Raw genomic sequence first — 22,049 nt, 5'->3', positions numbered from 1 at the left:
ACTTTGTTTACAGTGTCTTTTGCATAAAAATTTTTTTTCATCTTTAAGTACATCTGTCAAGTTTTTCCTTACAGTTCAAGGTTCCCCATCATCTTAAGAAAGTCTCCCAGAACTAATAAAAATATTTCTTCATAGTGTCTTCAAATGCCTTAACAGTTTCAATTTTTACATTGGTTATTAACGTAATAGAAGTTTATTTATGAATATGTTATGAGCATTGCTCTATTATTATTTTCTTTCAAATGCAAAGCTGATTTTCCCAACATCGTATTTAATAATAATATATCCTTTCCCCAGCAATTTGAACTGATAATTTTTTATACATTAAATGTATGTTATTCTAATCTGTTTCATTCTTTTTCACTGATAGAACTTACCTATTCCTATGCCAGAACTACCAACTACTAAAAGTAGGCACCAGGCCCAGATTGCGATAAAGTAAAATTCAACAAAGAAACAGATATTTCTGTTATTCACGCTGCCCTTGAACATGTATGGAAAGTCTTCTAATTCACTTTATACAGTGCTGACATAGTTTTAACGCCAAAATCTGATATGGACGGCACACACGGAGAAAAATACTAACCACACTTATGAATATAGACATAAGTGTCCTAAACTAAATATTAGCAAATCTAGCCAAGCACAAAAATAATAAGCCACCATGATAAAATCAACTTATTCCAGGAACACAAGCATGGTACGTTAGGAAATCTACCAACACCAGTAGTTACGTTAATACATGAAAATGCAGGACTGTTTCTACACCAAAAATTTTTTCAAAGTAGTCAACAGTTATTCCTCAATTGATCAATCAATCAATCAATCACTCTAAATACAGTAAGAGTATCAGAATCGAATCCTAATCATATCAAATGCTGAAACACTAACAGAATTTCTGTTAAAATCCGGAATAAAATATAGATGCCAGTTTTATCCATTTTTATTTAGAATTTATAGGATCTACTTACAAAATAAAATAAAAAATGTTTTAAAAAGCACTAGATAGATCTGAAGAGCCAAAATTATCACAACTCTGTAGATACGATTATACAGCTAGAAAATCCAAGAGGCAAAAAAAAAAAAGAGTTAATTAGATCACTGAGCAAGTTGCTGAAAATAAATACATAGAATAACTAGCACTTTAGGTAAACTCTGAACCATAATTAGATTAAACAATGTCAGTTAAGTATTTATAATCTGTACCGAGTTGTCATACAGAAAATATTCAGAGTGCAAAATTAAATGCAAACCAAATGGTTTGGGGACTACTTACTACTTCAGTCTTTATCAGCATGTGTCACTTTTCATGACTTCATGTTGGAGGGTTAGAAGATGGGGAAAGGAGTACTAAAGGGTACCATGATACCCGTGAAAATGTAAGAGCTCTTTTTTCAGTCTAGCAAGCGCGCCATACACTAGGAGTTGTAACTCGTCCTGGGGCCCAGAAGGCTGAGAGAACACAGATAAGTGGAAGCGAAGAGAGGGAAGGTTCTAATAGCCTTTGCCCAAATATATTCACTTATCGATCACTACAGAGACGAAAAAAATTTTAGCCCAAGCCTAAGAAATTCATGATAACATCCAAGGGCTAGTATCTGGGGACCCAGAGAAATAAATAAACTAGAACAATACTGGCTGAAAAACAGAAAGGATAGACTGATCACACCAACAGTCAAATACATACAAGAACTAAGCCAACAGTTACAATGAGAAAAGATCCAGGAGGGCAAGGGCATATTAATAAAATAAGAAACAGAACCAAAACCAAACTCCGAGAACATATATTTAGGTGGCCATATAGTGATATGGTTCGGGGCATGAGCTTTATAAAGAGTCAAGCAGAGCTGTTCTCAATTACAGCTTTGGCATTTATGATCTTAGACAGGTCATTTAACATCAATTAACATTATTACATGTCCTGTGCTTAATGATACAGAAGGTTCCAAAATACCAAGATGGTTTAAATAAAGATCCATGAACACAGTATAGTACTAACGCTGTAAAAGACATAAGAAACTATCCTACATCTAAATGAGCCTACAGTGCATCCGGGAAATTGATTTTTAAAAATCACTAGCATTGGTCTATTGACCTGGATGATACATTACTTAAAAAACAAAACAATAACAATAATAATAAAAACTACACAGAAGAAGTCAAATTATTCCAACCTTTAACTAGCTGGATTCAAGCACTAAACTGCCCTTTACTTCTAAGTCTTCCTGTCTTTAAAGGAGTTAAGTAACCTAACTTTGTTCTTACAAGTGTTTCCCCAAAGTCTAAAATATAAGACTATATGACTGAATGCAAAGGCTTTTTTATTTTCTCTTGAAGCTTTAATATTTTAAGTACATTGTGAACTATACAGTGTTCCTGTCCAAATCAATGTCACATTATTCTCATTTGCATTTTCAAGGCAAAGTGCCCAAAAAAGTGCTTCTTATTTTATATGGTGCATCTATCAAGTGAAAGTTAAAGGCTATATTTATAATCTGAAGCAAACATATTTTGGACTATTATAAATAACGTAACAGCGGAAGTCAAGAAGCAGTTGCAGCACAAAACAACTCCGAAAGAAAAGAATTTGTAAGGAGTCAGTTCACGCTGGTCTAATTTTTGGTCATATAGTTACTCTCTCTATATTAGAGAAAATGTTCTGCTGAGGGAAAGTACCTGCCCCTTCTCCACTACCATCCCCCGTTCTCCAATCCATTCCTGCAAATTGAGGAGCACCACACTTAATGAGAAATGTTACCGGTAAGAATATATTATATATGTAATGATGGGTGATAGGAGATTGAAAACCACTGTCCTGGAATACAACTCGTGCCAGGAAATCTTAGATTTAGATGTGAAAATTCTCCAGATTAAATAGCATCTCCCTCAACACATAATACATAACCTATTTTTCCCACAAGATCGCTCTGATCCTACTATAATCAAAACTAGCATTAAATAAGGAATATTCTGTACACAACATATTTGATCAAAAACTTTAGAAGACTTCTATGATCACTATGCTGAGTATGAGAAGTGATAAGAATCATAACATTCAACTGAAATATTTATACAATTGTGCTGTTAACTGATAAAAGATAATGTCCAAAGTAAAATGGCAGAGTAGCTTGATTGAGTGAATCATCCCAAACAAAGCCATTATAAATTTTGGACAAAATATTAAAAAAAACAACAAGTATTTGAAGGCACTGGAGAGTAACCAAAAAGGCAGAAATAAAGAGTCTGACCTTGAAAAATTAACTACGGCCTGTGAGGTTTGTGAATTTGTGGTGTTTCTCCTGAGGGCAAACCTCAATTCACAGGTGACAGAAAGCTGCAGCCTTATTGGCTTAACTGGTCAGGGGACAGAGTCTGAAGCTCATGGAGCAGATAGAAAGTTAAAGACAAAATCCCAGAAGGAAGAAAGGTTTAGAGGAACAAGAACCAAAATCTACATGTAAAATTGACCCAAATCCTTGGCTAGTTGCTAAACTTCACGTGCACGGGGGAAACCCCAGGAACCCGGAGGAAGAGCAGCAGCTGGAAGCTGGAAGAACCAGGCGGGGACTGCAGCTGCTGTACACACAGGAGAAAGAGAGTTCAGGGCCTGAATTAAATGCCCATTAAGAAACCAGTAAGAAAATTTCCTATTACGCCAACGTAACTGCCTGTTGGAATAAAAATACGTATTCAGAGGAACATAAAATCAAAGCCTCTACACGCTGTCATTCATAACATCCATCCAGTAGAATAACCAGGAAAACGTGACCCAGATAAAGGAAAAACAAGCAGCCAACAGATACTAAACCGAAGATGACTGAAAAAAACAACTAGTAAAACTTTTAATAATCTTGGCTTAATGGGAACACCCAGCAGATGACGTAAGTCATTGCAGTATCTGCCATGACAGTGAGCTATATGCTAGGACACTGGTCTCATCTAATTGGACTCCTTCGACACTTAACATTGTGTTCTTGGCACTTTTATATTTAATTAAATAAAATTTAAACACTCTTACTGAGCTTGTCTTTTATCTTAGACGTGATCCAACAAGTTAGTTTGAAAATGTATGTTAATAAGTCCAGCATATAAGATTAACAGTACTTGTTAAATCAAAAAATAATTAGCAGAATGGTGTTTGATAGGTGGCATAAAATAGCTTATGTTTTAAGTTAGACTTCATGGATACATCTAAAAAAAAATGTTAGCTTAAGTTATACACTTACGCAATCACTATTCTATCTCCATCATTTGTTCAGAAAAGCTTTCGAATTCTGCTTAATGTTGTCTTGAAGCAAAACCCACCTCCACTGCTGACTGGCGCTGAAAGGTTTTGCTCACTTAGATCTTCTGTTAACATCCAGGCTGGAAGGATTCTTCTCCTCTGGGCAGGGTTTGGCTGTTGCTTACTCATGCCTCTGCATTCACCTAGGAGGGACTAAAAAGACATCTATATATTAACTGCTAAAAAGAGCCCGCATCCTTAATGGAACTGTAACGTTATTTACTTTGCAGGAAACTGCCATTAAAAAACAAATCCATCTGCAACCGTGGACTGAGTTAGTCAAATTTCTCCAAGAGAGAAATTCAATATCTCTATTAGCTGAAGTGTTGGTCTCGGCGATATTCTCTAGAGCTTAACTTCAAAACAGCAAAAGCAGATCAATGCTAGCAAGACTGTCATGCTACGTCTAACAGCGGCTGTCTTTTCTCTCCTCAGATTACCTAAGAGCAAATTTTAAATGGATGAGACCTTAAATTTCTCACCACGCTGTTTGCGGTAGGCTGGGTCTCTGCTATTTCTGTGCTGCTTTCCAGCTGTGGGTCACCAGTTGTCTCAACAGGCAAGTCAACTGAGGAAGATTTTGGTGTCTCATTCAATACATCATCTTCATCAAGCATTTGACTGTTCCTATAAAGTAAAACTGAAATTCATTTAGTAATCATTTAAACTCAAACCACTTCTATTGTCTACCACGGCATTCTCCCGAGTACATCTAGCTCGTGAGTTACGCCACTTTCCCAGACTTAGCAAGACAAAAAAGCAGATTACAACGTGCTAGAATAACATCTACAGACTACAACGTGGTCTTCGTCGTCTACCCACCGCATCACCATAAAAGACATCAATCTTTCCAAATCATGGGCCTAGAAACCACAGCTACTTATACAGTGGGCAGTAGCCACCTCTGTCAAGGCTGAAGGGCTGTTTACTTATTTAGTGTTTGTCCAGATAATCCATAAAAGTTCAGATCACTACCCATTAGGCTCCTGAAGAAAAAAAAAAAAGAAAATCTTGAGGTCAAGTTCACACATAGCTGCTACTGGGGTTCTGGCCAGTACCGCCATTCGTGAAATCTCCCCCAAACTTGTAGTCCAACTGAAAGCTAAACGTTCTGACACAAGAGCATCCAAGGTCACATGTGGGACATACCAGTGGAACCGATTACCTCCTCCTCACAGCAAAGTGTGGTAAGATCGTGCAGAGTTGATGGATCATTATTCCTCATGTCTGCCTAGCGATGACCGAACAGACTTATTTTTGAAATTTTTAAGATGTAGATATGAATACCACTCGGAAATAAAAAGGAAAAAACTACTATCATTGATCCAAGTACAACAACTTGGATGAATCTCAAAGGCAGTTTGCAAAGTGAAAGAAGCCAGACACAAAATGTACATATACCATGTGATTCCATTTAGATGACATTCCGAACAGGTGAAGCATCAAGGACAGAAATCAGATCAGTGGCTGCCAGAAGCTGGGGGTGGAGGAGGGGAATGACCACAAAGCAGCAGCAGGGAACTTTCTGGGGAAAGGAAAATGTTCTATATCTCACTGTGGTGGCACTGACATGACCATACACATTTGTCAAAGTGCACTGAATTACACATTTACCCGGGGTAGACTTTACTATGTGTAAACTGTTCCTCAAGTAAAAGTAAATTTTAAAATACTGAAGATACAAGATGTTAAAAATTTGTCTAGCTGAGAAGAGAATTAATGGCTTGTTTTGTTTGATTTAGTGCATCTTACAGGAATAACCTCCTCCAAAGGCAGACTTGAATTCATGGCAGAAATCAGCCAAAAGAGAATAACTTAGACTAAACCTCTGTGCAACACCACAGTTTTCGTTCATTCAATAAATGTTTTTTTAAAACACCTAGTGTATGTCAGACACTGTTCCAGGCACTGGGGATTCAGACTTGAAAATGTATTTTCAAGATTTACTTACTTTCCTCATCAGTGTCTTAAAGAAAATAACCTCTCTAGAGAGACAATGTACTTCCTCATCAGCAATGAAATTCAGATAAAACGTTTTACAATATTCAAAGTCACGTATTCAAGAAATCAGTGCCTGCTAAGCACCCACCAATGGAGAGGCAACAGGAATGCAAGACAAAATTAATGTTAGTCCTTCTATATGAAGCATGTCATAATTTAATGAACTAAAATATAAATTTTTTTTTTTTTTTTTGGTTTTCTCTTACCTTGACTTCTCAAACAAGTATGAGTTTTGGTAATTCTAGCAGAACAATTTCATGGAAACATACAGAAAAGAGTGAAAAATGAACAAACTAGGCCTGGTGTATACAGACCACACATATGCTCCCACTGAGTTGGTTATGAATGGGTTTCATTACACAGTCTAAATACTAAACAAAAAGCATACTGACATGAGAAAAATGGAATCCTCAAGAAACGACCAGTTTTTGTACTGTTATTTTGTTGTTCAAACCTGTTTCTTAGATTCACAACTGGTTGGGAAAAAAAAATTTATAGTGGTATCAGGGTCCTTAAAACTGCCATAAAGCACATTTACAAATTTAGATATAATTTATATATTCTGGAAAGCAAAGATCTGAGGTGCACAGTTTGATCAGTTTTGACAAATGCATACATGCATGTAACCTACACCCTTATCAAGACACAGAATATGGAAGTCAATCAAGATGGCAGAGTAGGAGGACATGGAGCTCAACTCCCCCAACAGACGCATCAAAAACATATCTACATGTGGACAATCCTCACTGAAAACTGACTGGAAACTGGCAGAAAGAGTCTTGTACTTCCATGCACAGTAGGTACCGTTTTGTGCCTTGCTTCATTGGTAGATTCCTTAGGATTTCCTAAATAGACAATCATGTCATCTGCCAATAAAGACAGTTTTATTTCTTTCTTTCCAACATTATGTACTTTATTTCTTTTTCCTGCTTTACTGGACTGGCTAGGACCTCCAGTAAATGTTGAACAGAAGTTGTGCAAATGGATGTCTTTGTTTTGTTCCCAGTCTCAGGGAGAGAAATTCTAATACTTCATTATTAAGTATTTTTTATAGGAAGGAAATTCCCTGCTTTTACTAGTTTTCTATAAATCTTGTTTGTAATTTATCATGAACAGATATTTAATTTTTGTCAGAGTCATTTTTAATACATCTAACTGAAATGATAGTTCTTTCATCTGTTACAACTAATTGCATTGATTGATTTTTATATGATAAATCCATCTTGCATTTCTCAGAAAAATTCCACTTGGTCATAGTGTATTAAAATCCTTTACACAAAAATAAAATAAAATAAAATAAAATAAAATAAAATCCTTTATACAAATTGCTGGATTTGACTTGTAAATATTTTGTTACGAAGAATTTGGATCTGTATTTGCTTTTCTTACAATGTTCTTGTGTGATTTTAGTATCAGGGTTATGGAAGTGTCATAAACAAGTGGGGAAGTATATCCTCTTCTACTTTAGAGAAAAAGTATAATATTGGTATTATTTCTTCCTTATGAGTTTAAGAGAATTCACTAGTGAAGTTCTTGTGGGAAATTCTTAAATTGTGAACTCAATTTCTTTAATGGACATAGGATTCATCAGATTTTCTATTTCTTCCTGTATCGGTTTTAGTTGACTGTGTTTTTCCAGGAACGAATCCATTCATTTAGCCTGTCAATTTTACTGGCATAAAGTTTTAAATACTTTCTTTGTTATTCTCTTAAGGTCTGCAGGCTCAGTGCTGACCTCCCATCTCTCACTCCTGATAGTGATCATTTGTGTTTTCTAGCTTTTTTTCTTGGTAAGACTTACAGAAGTTTTATGAATTTTGTTAGTCTTTTCAAAAACCAACTTTTGGTTTTGTTGATTTTCTTTGGTATTAATTTTCTGTTTCATTCATTTCTAGTCTTATTCTTACTACTTCCTTTTTTCTATTTTGGATTAATTTACTCTTTTTGGTCTATCTTCTTAAAGCAGAAGCACAAAGCATTAGTTGTACAGCTTTCTTCTCTCCTAATATAGGCATTTTATATAAATTTCCCTCAAAGGACTACTTTAGATGTAGCTCATAAATGTTTTTGTTGTGTTTTCAGTATTATTCTGTTCAAAATATTTTCTAATTGCCCTTGTGATTTCTCTTGGTCCCATGGGTTCCTTAGGTATGTGTTGTTTAATTTCAAAGCACTTAAAGATACTCCTAGATATTGTATTTCTATGGATTTTTAATTTAATACAGTGCAATCAAAGAACAAACTCTATATTAATTTTGTCCATCTACTTCTATAGGTTCAGTTTAAGTATTCTATAATTTAAAAGCTAAAACAAAGGCAAACAATCTGCTAATGACTGCCTCAATAAAACTAGTATATTAATTTCAATTTCACACCAGATATTTATTACAATACCCCATTTCATCAGTTTCCCTATTCTGTATTTTCTGTTATTCTTATAAGAAAGAAGAGTTATACAACTGTAGCCTAAGCAGAAGTTAATACCTTAAGAAAATTTTAAAAGCTAAGAAAAAGATTAAGAAAATGTAGCCAGTTTCAAATTAACTATCCTCTTATTATTGAAAATACACTCTAAGTACAATGGTAAAAGATACAACAAACAGGAACGTATTACTATTGAGGTACAAGTTTCCAAAATCAAATGTTTTCTAGAAACACACGCACATACACACATCACGGAAGTCCTACGTCACCAACAGAGTTGAATTCTAGAATGGTTTCTACTCAAGCATTTGTCCATGACTGAGGAATTAGATTACAAATCCCATTACTTAATCTCATCTCATCAGGCAATCCTACCTTAAAGTACATTCCATTTCTGTTTCAGAATGTGTAGATAAAACACGGAAAATGTATTTGTCAACTAATAGAGAAAAACTATCTCCAGGATTCAACCAGCGCCATAGGTTTGTCTTCAATGGTAAGAGCTGGCCCTTCTCAGAAGACTGATAAAAACATGGATTTGTGTGTATCTATCAAAAAAAAAAAAGAAGTGATGTTATAACTCAAAATTATGACAAAAATAAAACTAAAATGAACTGATATAAAATTTTAGTATCAAAACAATTTTAAGTATAAACTTGGACTTAAAAGTCTAATAAATCCAGCACTTATAAGTACCATAATTAATATCTACATGTAAGAAAGAAAAATAGCTTTACTATACCCCCCATTTCTCCAGGAATCAAAGGAGAAAGCAAAGTTATCAATTAACTGGTTAAAAGATACTTCTTTTTTGCTTAAGACAGATGACAGGACATTGGGAAGAGAAACATGAAGAATTCTCAGTCCAGAAACTGAGTCCCCCCAAATTCACTAATCCCTTGAAACTGGCAAGCTTCTTTTCTGCTCAGTTTCCCCTAATAATTTCTTACTATGATTAAGAAATGAGAAACTATGAGAAGGAGAATTTTGATCAAATCTCTCAGGCAAACAACGCAGCTTTTTTTTTTTCCAGTCCTCACAGAGGAATTTCTTTGTTTTGTTTGAATGAAACTCCCACTATGAAGATCACCACCCATATTCAAATTGCAAGAGGTAAACATGTCTCGATGTCAAAACTATTACAATGGCCACTATCTTGAATTATGTTTCCAATGATTACTTCATGTTAGCAAAGATAAAGAGGGTTGCCTCCATAACTAAGATCTACTGAAAGGTACCTTAAAAATTCTAACTAGAGCTGAAATTGGCCATCTCCAAAGAAATGGAACAATGATTAAGTAGACATGAAACAAAACTTTGGAAAAATAATAGAATACTATAAATACTTTATACCAATGTATTTGTAGATATGGCCAAAATTGACAATTATCTTAAAGAATATGAACCAAACTGACTTTAGAAAAAAGCACGTATATTTACATGTATGTGTGATCTGTTTAAAAAATATTATAAAAGGAGATTGAATTATACCTATATTTTAAAAATATAATCAATAACTAAAATCTAATCCTTCCCAAAACCAGACTCAAATGGATTTAAAGATTTTTCTTAATATTCAAACTCTTCCCCAAACCAGAAAAGATGGAAGGCTCTGATTCCTTCAAGGACGTTAGTTTAACTTTGATTCTAAAAGCAGACACGGGCAGAAAAAATCCTGGCAAACTCAAACCCACAGTGAATAAAAGACACAAGCTACCAATATGAGAGGCACGTCTGAAGTACCCACATATTTTTTCACATATCCATGGGATTATAGATGTGAACTTAGATTATGCGATGTTCTTAGAAGTGGTGCAAAGGATACCATTATCCCTGAAGAAATGGAACTAAAATACATATCAATCTTCTATAGCTTTCTCTTGGAGTTATCATTAAATATTAAAGAAAGATTGATATGTACCAAAAAAAAAAAAAAAGAGAGAGAGCTTCTCTTCTTTTCAGTGCTTTTTTTTTAATTTGGAAAAAAAATTTTAACCAAATAAGTTGTGGAAAAGCTATTTTAGTATTTTATAGCTAGTTTACAAGTGCATTCATAATTTCAAGGGAAGAAAAACAATCACAACTCAGAAATTTTATTGTGCAATAGAAAAACTACAGTCACCCAAAGATGCATATTTTGAGAATCAACACCAAATAGTCAAAAAAAAAAAAAACTTTTGCAACTTACTATGTATTTATAGAACTACCCCCTCAATCAACCAAAAACCAAAGAGTAAGTTTTTATTAAAATGAAATAAAAGCGTTAACAGCTATGAATTCACCCTGAGGACATAACTAACTACTGGCGATAGTCATTTACAGAGAATATCATCGTTTTGCCTTTATAATGCATTTTCTCCCTGCTGATACCAGACTGTAGATTAAATTTAAATGACACATAAAAAAGCTAACATCATCTCCTTGTGAGCTAACATTATCTGCTCATGCACTATTTCCAAGAACTGGTAAGAGCCAGAGCCTTTTCTAAAGGGAAATATCAGAAGGAAGAAAGACAAATTCATCCAATTTAAAAATACAAATTAGTTACTGCCCTAATTGCATTCATCTATCATTGTCAAAGCTACTTTTTTATTTGGTTGGATCCCTAATTTGAGGGAAACAAGAAAAATATCTAATCACTTAAACAAAGTATGCAGCATACAGAAGGGATCACTGTAACAAAATATTTGCTATATTCATTTATATAATTTTACATAGCTTTTTAAACTAAAGCTTCTGTCTCAACACTTTATTACAATTGTATATATAGCTTGCTTTAGCTAAGGGATCAAATAATTTCTGATTGACTAGGGAATAGGGAATAAATGATATTTATCGTACATTATAAATAAAATGAATAACCTAGACGTCATTTGTCCATCTCGTACTCATTATTTTTTTTATTTTACTTAAATTTTTTTTTATTGAGGTATAATTGACATATAATTTTATATTGGTCTCAGGTGTACAACAGAATGATTCAATATTTATATACACCTTGAAATGATCACCACAGTAAGTCTAATGACCATCACCATACAACGTTAACTTTCAGGATTTACTCTCTTGGCAACTTTCAAGTCTGTTGTATGATATTACTGACTGTAGTCATCATGCTGGACATTACATCCCCATGATTTATTTATTTTGTAACTGGATGTTAATACCTCTTGACCCGCCCCTTTCCCATTTTGCCCAGCCCCCAAAATCCTTCCCTCTGGCAACCACCATTCTGCTTTTTGTATCTGTGGTTTTTCCCAGGCCCATTCTTTTTTTTTTTTTCTCCATACTCATAATTTCTGATCTTACACTTCTATTAACAAAGGTAGTTTGAGAATCTCTCTAAATTTCTCTAAATTGCACCTGGAAGGCACAGCTACAAGAAGTAGTTGACTAAATAAATAAGTCTATTTCAAGGGGACAGACATTTTATTGAAACTATATTGATATAAACAAGAGACCAAGCATTATATAAAGCAGAGAATTTACACATATATCACTAAGTCCAAGAAGCAGCTTTCCTTCAACTAATATAATGCGAATATAATAATTCTTGGAATAAAATTCAAAACCCAATTACATATTTTTCTAGAAGAACAATCAAATTCTAGTACTAGAGCTGCACATTTCCTTTTTAAAATAAACTTTTTCGTGTCTCACAGTGTTTGGTCGTTCGGAATTACAGAAATAACTGCAGTACATCGTACTAGTCTTTACATCTTTTTCATGATGTGAGTGTTCCATAATAATGTTTTAGAGACATAATACATGTAAGATATTATGCGCAGGTTCACCACCCAGTTTAAGAATATTACCATTAGTTTTGATGCTCCCTGTGTCTTTTCCTATCCATTCTCTTCTCAGTTCCCTCAGACGTAATTATTCTGATTTTTGTGTTTAATTACTTCTTTGATTTTCTTTATGGTTTTACCACCTATGTTTATGATCTTGAATATATTGTTTATTTCGTAGGATTTGTAATCTTATAAAAATGGAGCCATACTATATATATTCTTCCAATGCTTGCTCTCATCATTCAGTGCCTATGTTCCTGATTTCAAACCATGTTTTTTCAGCTTTCACTGTAATGTATCCTCACTGTTGTACTACATTTCATTAAATGAATATATCCCAGTACATTTATCAATTTCACCGTTGATGGAAATTTACCTTGCTTCCAGTGTTTTGCCGTCACATAAACAATTCTGCTCTCCAGGCTCTTGTACACAGCTGTTGGTACCTGTGTGTGTGTGAGGTCTGACTTGGATGGAATACGAGCCTTCATCTTTAGGAACTAACGTCACACTATTTTCCAGAGTGGCTGTGCCATTTAAACTCTCACCCATAGTTTATAATACTCCACTTGTGCTATATCCTCACCAACACTTGAAGTTGTTAGACTTTCCATTTTTGCTCATCTGTTGAGTGTGGAATGATATCTCACTGTGGTTTCATTTATTTCTCCATTTAATAAGGAGGCTGAGAATCTGCTTTTCATGTTTAGTAACCACGGGTTTCCACTTCTGCGATGTGCCACTAATGTCTTCAGCCCATTTTTCTACTGGATTATCTTTTTCTCACTGATTGAAGGCATTTGCTATGAACTTTGAGTATCATTCCTTTGTCAGTTAATTGTGTTTTAAATATCTTCTCCCTATTGTACTTTTCATTTTCATTAGACTGTCTTTTGACAAGCAACAGGTTCTTAATTTCAATGTAACTGGCTGGTTTTTTATTGATTTATAATCATTTTACAATGTTGTGTCAAATTCCAGCATAGAGCACAATTTTTCAGTTATACATGAACATATATATATATACTCATTGTCACATTTTTTTCTCTGTGAGCTACCATAAGATCCTGTATATATTTCCCTGTGCTATACAGTATAATCTTGTTTACCTGTTCTACAATTTTGAAATCCTGTCTATCCCTTCCCACCCTCCGCCCCCTTGGCAACCACAAGTTTCTATTCTATGTCTGTGAATCTGTTTCTGTTTTGTGTTTATGCTTTGTTTGTTTTTGTTTTTGTTTAGATTCCACACATGAGCGATCTCATATGGTATTTTTCTTCCTCTTTCTGGCTTACTTCACTTAGAATGACATTCTCCAGGAGCATCCATGTTGCTGCAAATGGCGTTATGTTGTCGGTTCTTATGGCTGAGTAGTATTCCATTGTATAAATATATCACATCTTCTTTATCCAGTCATCCATTGATGGATATTTAGGCTGTCCCTATGTCTTGGCTATTGTAAATAGTGCTGCTATGAACATTGGGGTGCAGGTGTCATCCTGAAGTAGGGTTCCTTCTGGATATATGCTCAGGAGCAGGATTCCTGGGTCATACAGTTGTAACTGGCTGTTTTCCAATCTTTTCTTTTACAGTTTCTGCTTTCTATATCTTAATTAAAAACCTTTCCCTACTCTAAGGTCATAAAGGTTTTTTCCTAAATTTTATAGTTTTGATTTTCACATTTAATCTACCTGGAATTGACTTTTGAGTATGGTGTGAGGTAGGGGGTCTAATTTTTTTTTTTCCTGCCCGAACAACAAACTGTCCTAGTACAGTTTACTGATAAAAAAGTCCTCTTCTCCACTGACAGGTAATGCCAGCCCTGGTCCAAATCAGATCCCCACATATTTAAGCTTGAACCTAAGATTGCTTTCAGTTCTGAAAGTCTATTCAACTGAAAGCACTAAAACTTCCTACAAAGATAAAGCAACGATTAGTCTGAATTTCAAGAACTTTTTAAAAGAAGAGAACACCAAATGGCCAAAGAATCCTAACCTGGAAAATATGATGAAAAAAAGAATCTGAGTTCTAATTCTCATTCAACAACTTGCTGCCTATGCAGAATTAGACATTCTAAGATGTCAGAAATAATGGTACCAATGACACAACATTGTAAGCTGATGATACTTCAATAAAAAAAATATAAAATAATAATAATGATACCAAGAATAGGGTAAAAATGTTTACATTTTTCCCATGTGTATATTAAGTAATATTTTTAAAAATATAAACAAAAGTATAATTTATATAAATAAACTTTATCATCCCAAATTTTAGTTTTATATCTATAATCTAATGAGGAGTTTTTGCTCTAATTTCTAGAATTGCTCTTTTAATTTCGCATCTACCACAGTTTGGTGCTCAAAAGTCACCTGTTGACTGTACATAAGTACAGTCTAATGAAAGACCAAGAAAAGGTAAAGAATGTTTTCTAAAAGGTGTCTTCTTTGATTGAACATTGTTAAACTCCCATTCAGAAATCTGACCCACTTCATAATGGATAAAGTTTAACTCAAAGAGAGAATTTTCCACTAACAAAATCACCTTTGAGAATACTTACTTTATATTATCAACACTCTTTTAAATAGTCAGAGAAGTTCCAAATACATCTGAATATTTTTCATCCAAGTATAGACACAACTCCAATTAGTATTTTTATTAATAAGCCAATTTGGAAAATACTCTAGGCATAGAAATCTATTAAAGTAAGCCTATAATATTTAAGTGACTCTGGTTGCTACCCCACCGCCTAAAACCCAATCATTACAGTTACGGACTTTCTTACAGAATCTTACTTGTAATAAGCACTCATAAACAAAATCATAATGTGTACATGAACTGGTAGTCACCTTTGATGAAAACTCTAAGCATATAAATGTAGCACCACCCTATGGGGGAAAAAAGGTGGTGGTTTAAATAGGTTAGACCTTTAACTCCCAATTATCTTTTGGCAATAAGAAAAATATACCCTGAAGTTAATTCCCTGTTTCCATAATCTTTAAAATAAGCCCCTCTAATCAGGAGCTCCAATCAGGTGAGAAAGAAAGAGTTAAAGTAAATTATTAATAACATATTTACCGGTTTGATTCGAAGCTGACCACCCACCACCTCAAGAATGGCATGTCTTCTGGACACTCTCTTGTCTGTTATCTACAGGGGGAAAAAAGTAAAAATTTCAAACACAGCCACTTCCCTAAAAAATAAGAACAATGACAGTAACAACAACAAAAAACACAGCAATGTTTCTGAAATAAGTAGACTAGATATGAAATCTATGATTCATTCAACAACTGTATATTGAAATGACTGTCCTCACCAAACAAATAATGAGACAACTCAGAGATTAAGGGACCTGCCCAAAGTCACAGAAGAATAAATGGCAGAACAGTGACTCAAGCTTGGAATCTAACAGATCCCAGAACCTTTCTTGATAGTTTCCATTCAAGACAGACATTTAGTGGGGATGCTTATCAATAAAATTCATAAAATCTGAAAAAAAAAACTATATAAATATGTACTTATCAGTAAACATTTCAAACACAGGAAATATAAATTTGTTACAATGACAAGAGGTCTTAAAAAGCAGCAGTCTGGTAAATGGGAGAGGAATGACTACCAGCTTTGGGGTCAGGCAGACCCAGGTCAGGCAGACCTGCATTTGAGCTGAGGGCCATCAGCAGCAGAGAGCACAGCAAGGCAGGAGGGGGAGCAGTGAACACCAAGCACTGACAGTGAAGAAATTTTTTTAATATTTATTTGCTTCCTGTTCTGAGCCAAGTGTTCTACTTAACGCCCACAATCACTTCTGCAGAGCAAAGTTTAACAATTGCTTACACTTTATAAATGTTGAAACTGCCAATCAAGCCTTCCCTGCACGGCTATTAACACAATACTTAAGATCACTGTTGTAATTTGTGGCTGATATGTAATGAAAACATTTTAATCACCAGCTTTACTTAACACCACAATTATCTGGCTTATCTCTTGGTCACCTGAATATCTATCACTTCATCTCTGACCTTATCCACATCAGGACCAAAATTATCAGTAAAAGCAGACTATAGCAATGCCTAAATTCAATTAAACCCATTAGTTCAGCAAAACCTTACAAAAATATGAAACTTACAGGAATCAGTACTCATTTTTTTAACCAGACAGCAATTCCACACTTAAGGCTGTGACTATATAAAAATAGTAACATCAAGCATCCCAGGGGAATAAATTCCACATACGTGAATATTTCACACAGCTATAGTTAACTTTTAGAACATTTTCTAAAATAAAGTATCTTAAAGGTAACCTATTTTAAATATACCCACTACCGGCCACAATGGACATTTCAAAAAATGAAATACAACTAGGAACCTATTCTATCAGAAAAGAGAAGACAGAAATTTGGAGGTTCCTATATTTTTCCAGTAATGTGCCTTAATGGGCCCAAAACAGCAGTTATCTGATAATGCACTTTACGATTCACATAGATTTTATCATTTGCATAGAACTTGCACTTAAATGTCGAGCATCACCATAATACTGTCAGAGCTATTATTCACATCCTACACATCCGGAAGTTGAAAGTCCAGAGAATTTAAGTTGCATGTGCAGATGACTCTTTGGGTAGGCAGTGCTCCGAATCCATACTTATTAACAAAAATAAATACATGAGAAATGTTGCATATATTACTCTCCACCTACAGGTAATCATTCAGAAGTAGTTTCAAGAATTGCAAATCGCTCTGTGGCAGGGGAAGGTAAGAAGCTTCTATTTATAACGTGGGTAATAATATCTCATTGTTAACTTCAACAATACAAATTGATTTCCTAACCAATGGAGTAACAAATTGTCAAACATAAAACCATGACATATAATGATGGCTCTTGTAATAGTCCAGCTTGGGTTTCTTTCTTTTTCAAGCCATATTTTTGCAGGAAGCAATGATATAAAAGTGCAGGGTGACCTCCAGTGGACACATGTTTCTACAACAGTGTAATTTCATCACAAACTATGCATTTCTAAACTACCCAAAAGTGTTTTAAAGAGTCTTTGAAATTAACAGCACTCAGACATTTAACTGTAACTGTCCTTTTTAAACCATTCCTCTATATAATGAGTAAGCTGCACAATAATAATTTGTGCTTTTTCAATGGAAAGATTAAAGGTTTAACAAATTATCACTTAAAACTTATTTTAATTTCAGGATGGGTGGCAGGGGTGATAAGATCACAAACAGATCGTAGAAGATCGAATGATCCACTTTACGAAAAAGTGATCACTGCTTCCTGCCCAGAGTAAATAACCATACATTCTTATTAATATACTAACTGTAATAGCAATTATTTATGAAGACCAAGGCACTGTTCTATATTTATCACATATATCTTTTTTAATCTTCACAAACTCTGTGGGAGACACTACTAGCTTCATTTTGCAGGTGAGAAATGGAAGTGCAGAGAGGTTAAGCAACTACTTCAAGTGAGAAAACCAAAAAGCAGCAGGACTAGGATTGGAACCCAACGGAACGTGATTCTAGAGACATCTTCGCTCTTAACTGTACTGCCTCCCTCACTATCATTATGCAAAACATCGTTTTTTAGATGATTTACCATCAGCTATTGTATCAGCTTTAGAACATCCTAAAAACACTGACTGATTTAATAAGCCAGTAGACACTTCTGAGAAAACTCAAGCTATAAATAAAGTAGTTCTAAGAGGACTTCAGGCTTTCATGTGGTCCTGTTTACTCTCATGTCACACCCAAGTCTAGCAAGATGAGTTATCTGAATTCCCAGCTCTCTGCTCACAGCAGACAATAAAGTGCGTAGGGTTTAGTAGGCAGGGCACCGACAATGATGTTGCTCTGCAAGTGGAGGAAGGCCACAGCAAAGCAACGCAACGCAACTTAAGGACTCAAAGAAGTACACAGGCTAGAGGCTACTGGGAGGAGAATGAAGGGCATAACATCCCTCCAAAGGTACTGCAGGCCTACCTGAGTTAACTTACTAATTACCAACTCCCAATTTACCCCTCCCCTCTCCCTCTCCTCCCGGTAGCCAGAAGTTTGTTTTCTATGTCTGTGAGTCTGTTTCTATTTTGTAGATAAGTTCATTTGTGTCATTTTTTTTTTTTTTTAGATTCCACATATAAGTGATATCACATGGTATTTTTCTTTCTCTTTCTGGCTGACTTCACTTAGTATGATAATCTCTAGGTCCATCCATGTTACTACAAATGGCATTATTTCATTCTCTTTTATGGCTGAGTAGTTTTCCATTGTGTGTGTGTATGTGTGTGTGTGTATGTATACACACACATATATACAACGATATATATATCACATCTTATTTATCCAGTCATCTGTCAGTGGACATTGAGGTTGCTTCTATGTCTTGGTTATTGTAAATAGTGCTGCTGTGAATACTGGGAGCATGTATCTTTTCAAATTAGAGTTTCCTCCGCATATATGCCGAGGATTCGGATTGCTGGATCATATGAGAGTCACCAGGTTTAAATGAAAACTTCATTTGAAAGTCAGGCACTTCACTTCTTAGGAAGTCATAAAAATAGTTAAAATAGAGGAATTCCAGTGTCCCAGTGAATAACTGTAGCCATTTAACCCTAATCACACCACATAGCCTCCAAAAAATTAGAGATCAACAAAGAGGGCAAATAAAGCCACCTATATTTCACATCTAAAGCACAACTAGGAGATAGATTACCACTAACTTTAGTTTATACAGAAGAGGGGAAATGCAGATAAAGCTTCGGGACCTATGCTGGAACAGAAGTCAGGTGGCAATTGGGAGGAAGAGAGAAGAGAGGGAGCGGAAACCACAGAGTGGGAAATGCTGCAAATGCATCTCACATCGAGAAGTTCAGAGGTCCAGCAAACCTGGAAACAATTTGGGCATCAACATGAATGATGATAATAATGGAATATAATAGTCCATACACAAAGAATCCGAGTTCATACTGAACTCCAGAAAGGGGCTGGGGTTAGGGCTGGGAGGAAAGGCCTTTCTTTATAAAAGAATGACAGCTAATACAGAAGAAGATGATGGAGCCAGTAAATGACAAGTTTGTAACTACCAGTGTAATCACGGACTCGGTAAAGGATCAACGGATGTTAATTTTCAGGTGAAGGCTTGATGGGAAGCAGAATATTCTTGAAGTCTCAGAGCATCACCCACAGATTACTCACAAGAGAACGTGCCTTCACTGGAGGAGACACCACTTTCCCCAAGAGATCACACTTACAACGCCAACAACAGGACAAACCAAGAGCGAGCTGCGCCTCCTGACCTGCTGCTGAGTTCACGTCACTAATAAAGGGAATGTTCTTGCCCAAAGTGTTTAACCTGAATCTAATTATGTGGAAACCACCAGACAAATCGAAATTGTGGCCATTCTATGAAACAGCTGGCCGGGCCTCCTAAAAGCATTAATGCCATGGAAGACAGTTCTAGATTGAAGATAATATATGATTGGATTCTAAAATTTTTTAATGCTGAAAAGAGCATTATTTGAAAAGTTGGGTAAAACTGAATATGAAATACTAAAATTGATGCACAATTATAAATTTCTCAGGTATAATTTTATGCAGTTTACACACATAATTTATGTAGAAATAGTCTTGTCTTTAGGTGATGTGTGCTGACATAGGGAAGAAGCACCACAAAGCATGAATGTACTTCCAAATAGGTTCAGGAGAAAGGCGGAGAGAGAAAGAGAGAGAAAAAGAAAGTAAATGTGGCAAAAAGTTAACCCTTAATGGATCTAAGTTAAGGGCACATAGGTGTTCGTTGTACAGTCTTTCAACTTTTCTGCAGGTCTGAAATCTTTTGAAGAAAAAGCTGAAGGAAAAATAGCTAAAATTTCAAAAATGTTGGTACATTTTTCGTTGGTACTAAAAGAGTCATCATCAGGAAATCGAAAATGTAGTGTACGTGATTGCTAAATACGATAATTGAAGTGTGATTCAATTTATAGCCATTCCAGTGAAATTTTTAATTTTTAATAGCATCTGTTTAGTTATGTGCTTTTCTTTTAAAAAAAAAAAAGTCTTTGATTTAGACTAAGCACCCCAAACTGTAGTCAACACACTATAAATCACACAGTATCTTTTTTAAACTGTTACTCTGAGGAGTATCCGTACCCTCCTTTTCTCCACAGTCCCCAGCACTCCCTACAATCTTCCACATAGCCCATTTCACTCTTTATTGCATACCTGGCCTCCGCAGGCGTTTTGAACTTGTAATTCATGATTTACACTACACTTATCCCTTCCAGATGCTAATTCTTCACAAATGACACTGTGTACCAGAGGCTACCAATTGCTTAATCAGTATCTATTCATTTCTTCTTTCAGACTAATATTATTTCCAATTTTTCAAGGGTAACAATACACCCAGCCCAGAATTCGTCTTAGCTGTGGGTGACTGAGGCACATTTCCAGCCAAGGATATACGAAAGGGTGTGTACCGAGGGCTTTTTCTAGTTTCTGTATCTGATGTTTTGATATCTAAGAATTTGCTGACTGGGGAAGTACCACCCCTCCCAGGGTTACCAGATTCTCAGATAAGAAATGACTCACCTGCAAGTGAACCTTTCACACGCAAAGGGACACATCCAAAGCCACACCCCATCAGGGCTTTACCTGGATCAGAAAACTAGGGGTGGCCCCTACACCTGTGCCCCCTGCCTTGTCCATTCCTTCCCAAGAAAACCACAATAAAGGCTTCCCTGCAGTCCCCTAGCTCTCTGCCTTCTGCCTTCCACCAACAGGGCCTGGTGTGGCTGTCCTGCTCTCTTCTGCAAACTGTGAGTAATAAGTTATCTTTTCAATGATCATCTCCCAGCCCGCAGGCCTCACCATACCCAGCAAAACAACAAAACTACATTTTAAAGCACAGTGGCGCTTCCGAGAAGATTACAGTCTTCCTGATAAAAAGGAACAAGTTCAACTGGCATGCGCCTTTCCCCGCTACCTTCCTCCTTTTTTTCCTGCTTAAATGCGACACTTCAAGATACAGCGGCCACCTTATGAGAACAGGAACACAGGAAAGCCCAGGTCTTGAGTAGTTACCCCTGTCCTGGACTGACTGTCCCTGAGGTTCTGTTAGAGGAAAAAAAAAAATCAATTTGATTAAGCTGCTGTCAGTCATGTTGCTGTTCCGTGCAGCCAAAGCTTTTATGACCAGCACACATTACTCGAGCAATGGTTATATTAATACTGGACAACTGATGGCAAATTCACTTATGCTCGGTCAGTCACAGAAGGACTATCAGGAAACAGAAAATTGAGCGTTCAAGAACAGTTAATATTAAAAGAACCGCACAGCATACAGCAGGAGCTTAGAAGAGAGATCCTGGAGGCCACACAGACTGAAGAACGATGCTGAAATCACTTCTGGTCTTTGTTAGCAATAGCTAAAATGACAGCAATTTTTCTTCAGATACTATGGAAAAAACCCTTCTACTTGAATTCTTCCTACTGTTTCTTGACTGGGGACAGGGCTCTCTGTTTCTGTACCACTTTTGTGCTGA

The 22,049-nt window shown here is 35.6% G+C and overlaps 1 protein-coding gene across 6 annotated transcripts in view; it reads right to left on the bottom strand.

The window, feature by feature from the left end:
- Positions 1–22,049, bottom strand: part of APLF (aprataxin and PNKP like factor) — an 80,595-nt gene that overhangs the window by 51,133 nt on the left and 7,413 nt on the right. For all 6 annotated transcript variants that reach the window (XM_032497712.1, XM_032497710.1, XM_032497713.1 and 3 more), the window contains exons 2-5: positions 15,584–15,655; positions 9,086–9,258; positions 4,768–4,912; positions 4,306–4,438 (exon numbers count right to left, since the gene is read on the bottom strand). In XM_032497712.1, coding sequence (XP_032353603.1) covers positions 4,306–4,438; positions 4,768–4,912; positions 9,086–9,258; positions 15,584–15,655 — 523 coding nt within the window. The remainder of the gene's footprint in view (positions 1–4,305; positions 4,439–4,767; positions 4,913–9,085; positions 9,259–15,583; positions 15,656–22,049) is intronic.

This window comes from Camelus ferus, chromosome 15 (assembly GCF_009834535.1).
Source record: "Camelus ferus isolate YT-003-E chromosome 15, BCGSAC_Cfer_1.0, whole genome shotgun sequence".
In the NCBI taxonomy this organism is placed as follows: Eukaryota; Metazoa; Chordata; class Mammalia; order Artiodactyla; family Camelidae; genus Camelus; species Camelus ferus.
The sequence above is the reverse complement of the archived record's forward strand: the minus strand, read 5'-3'. Positions and strand labels throughout refer to the sequence as shown.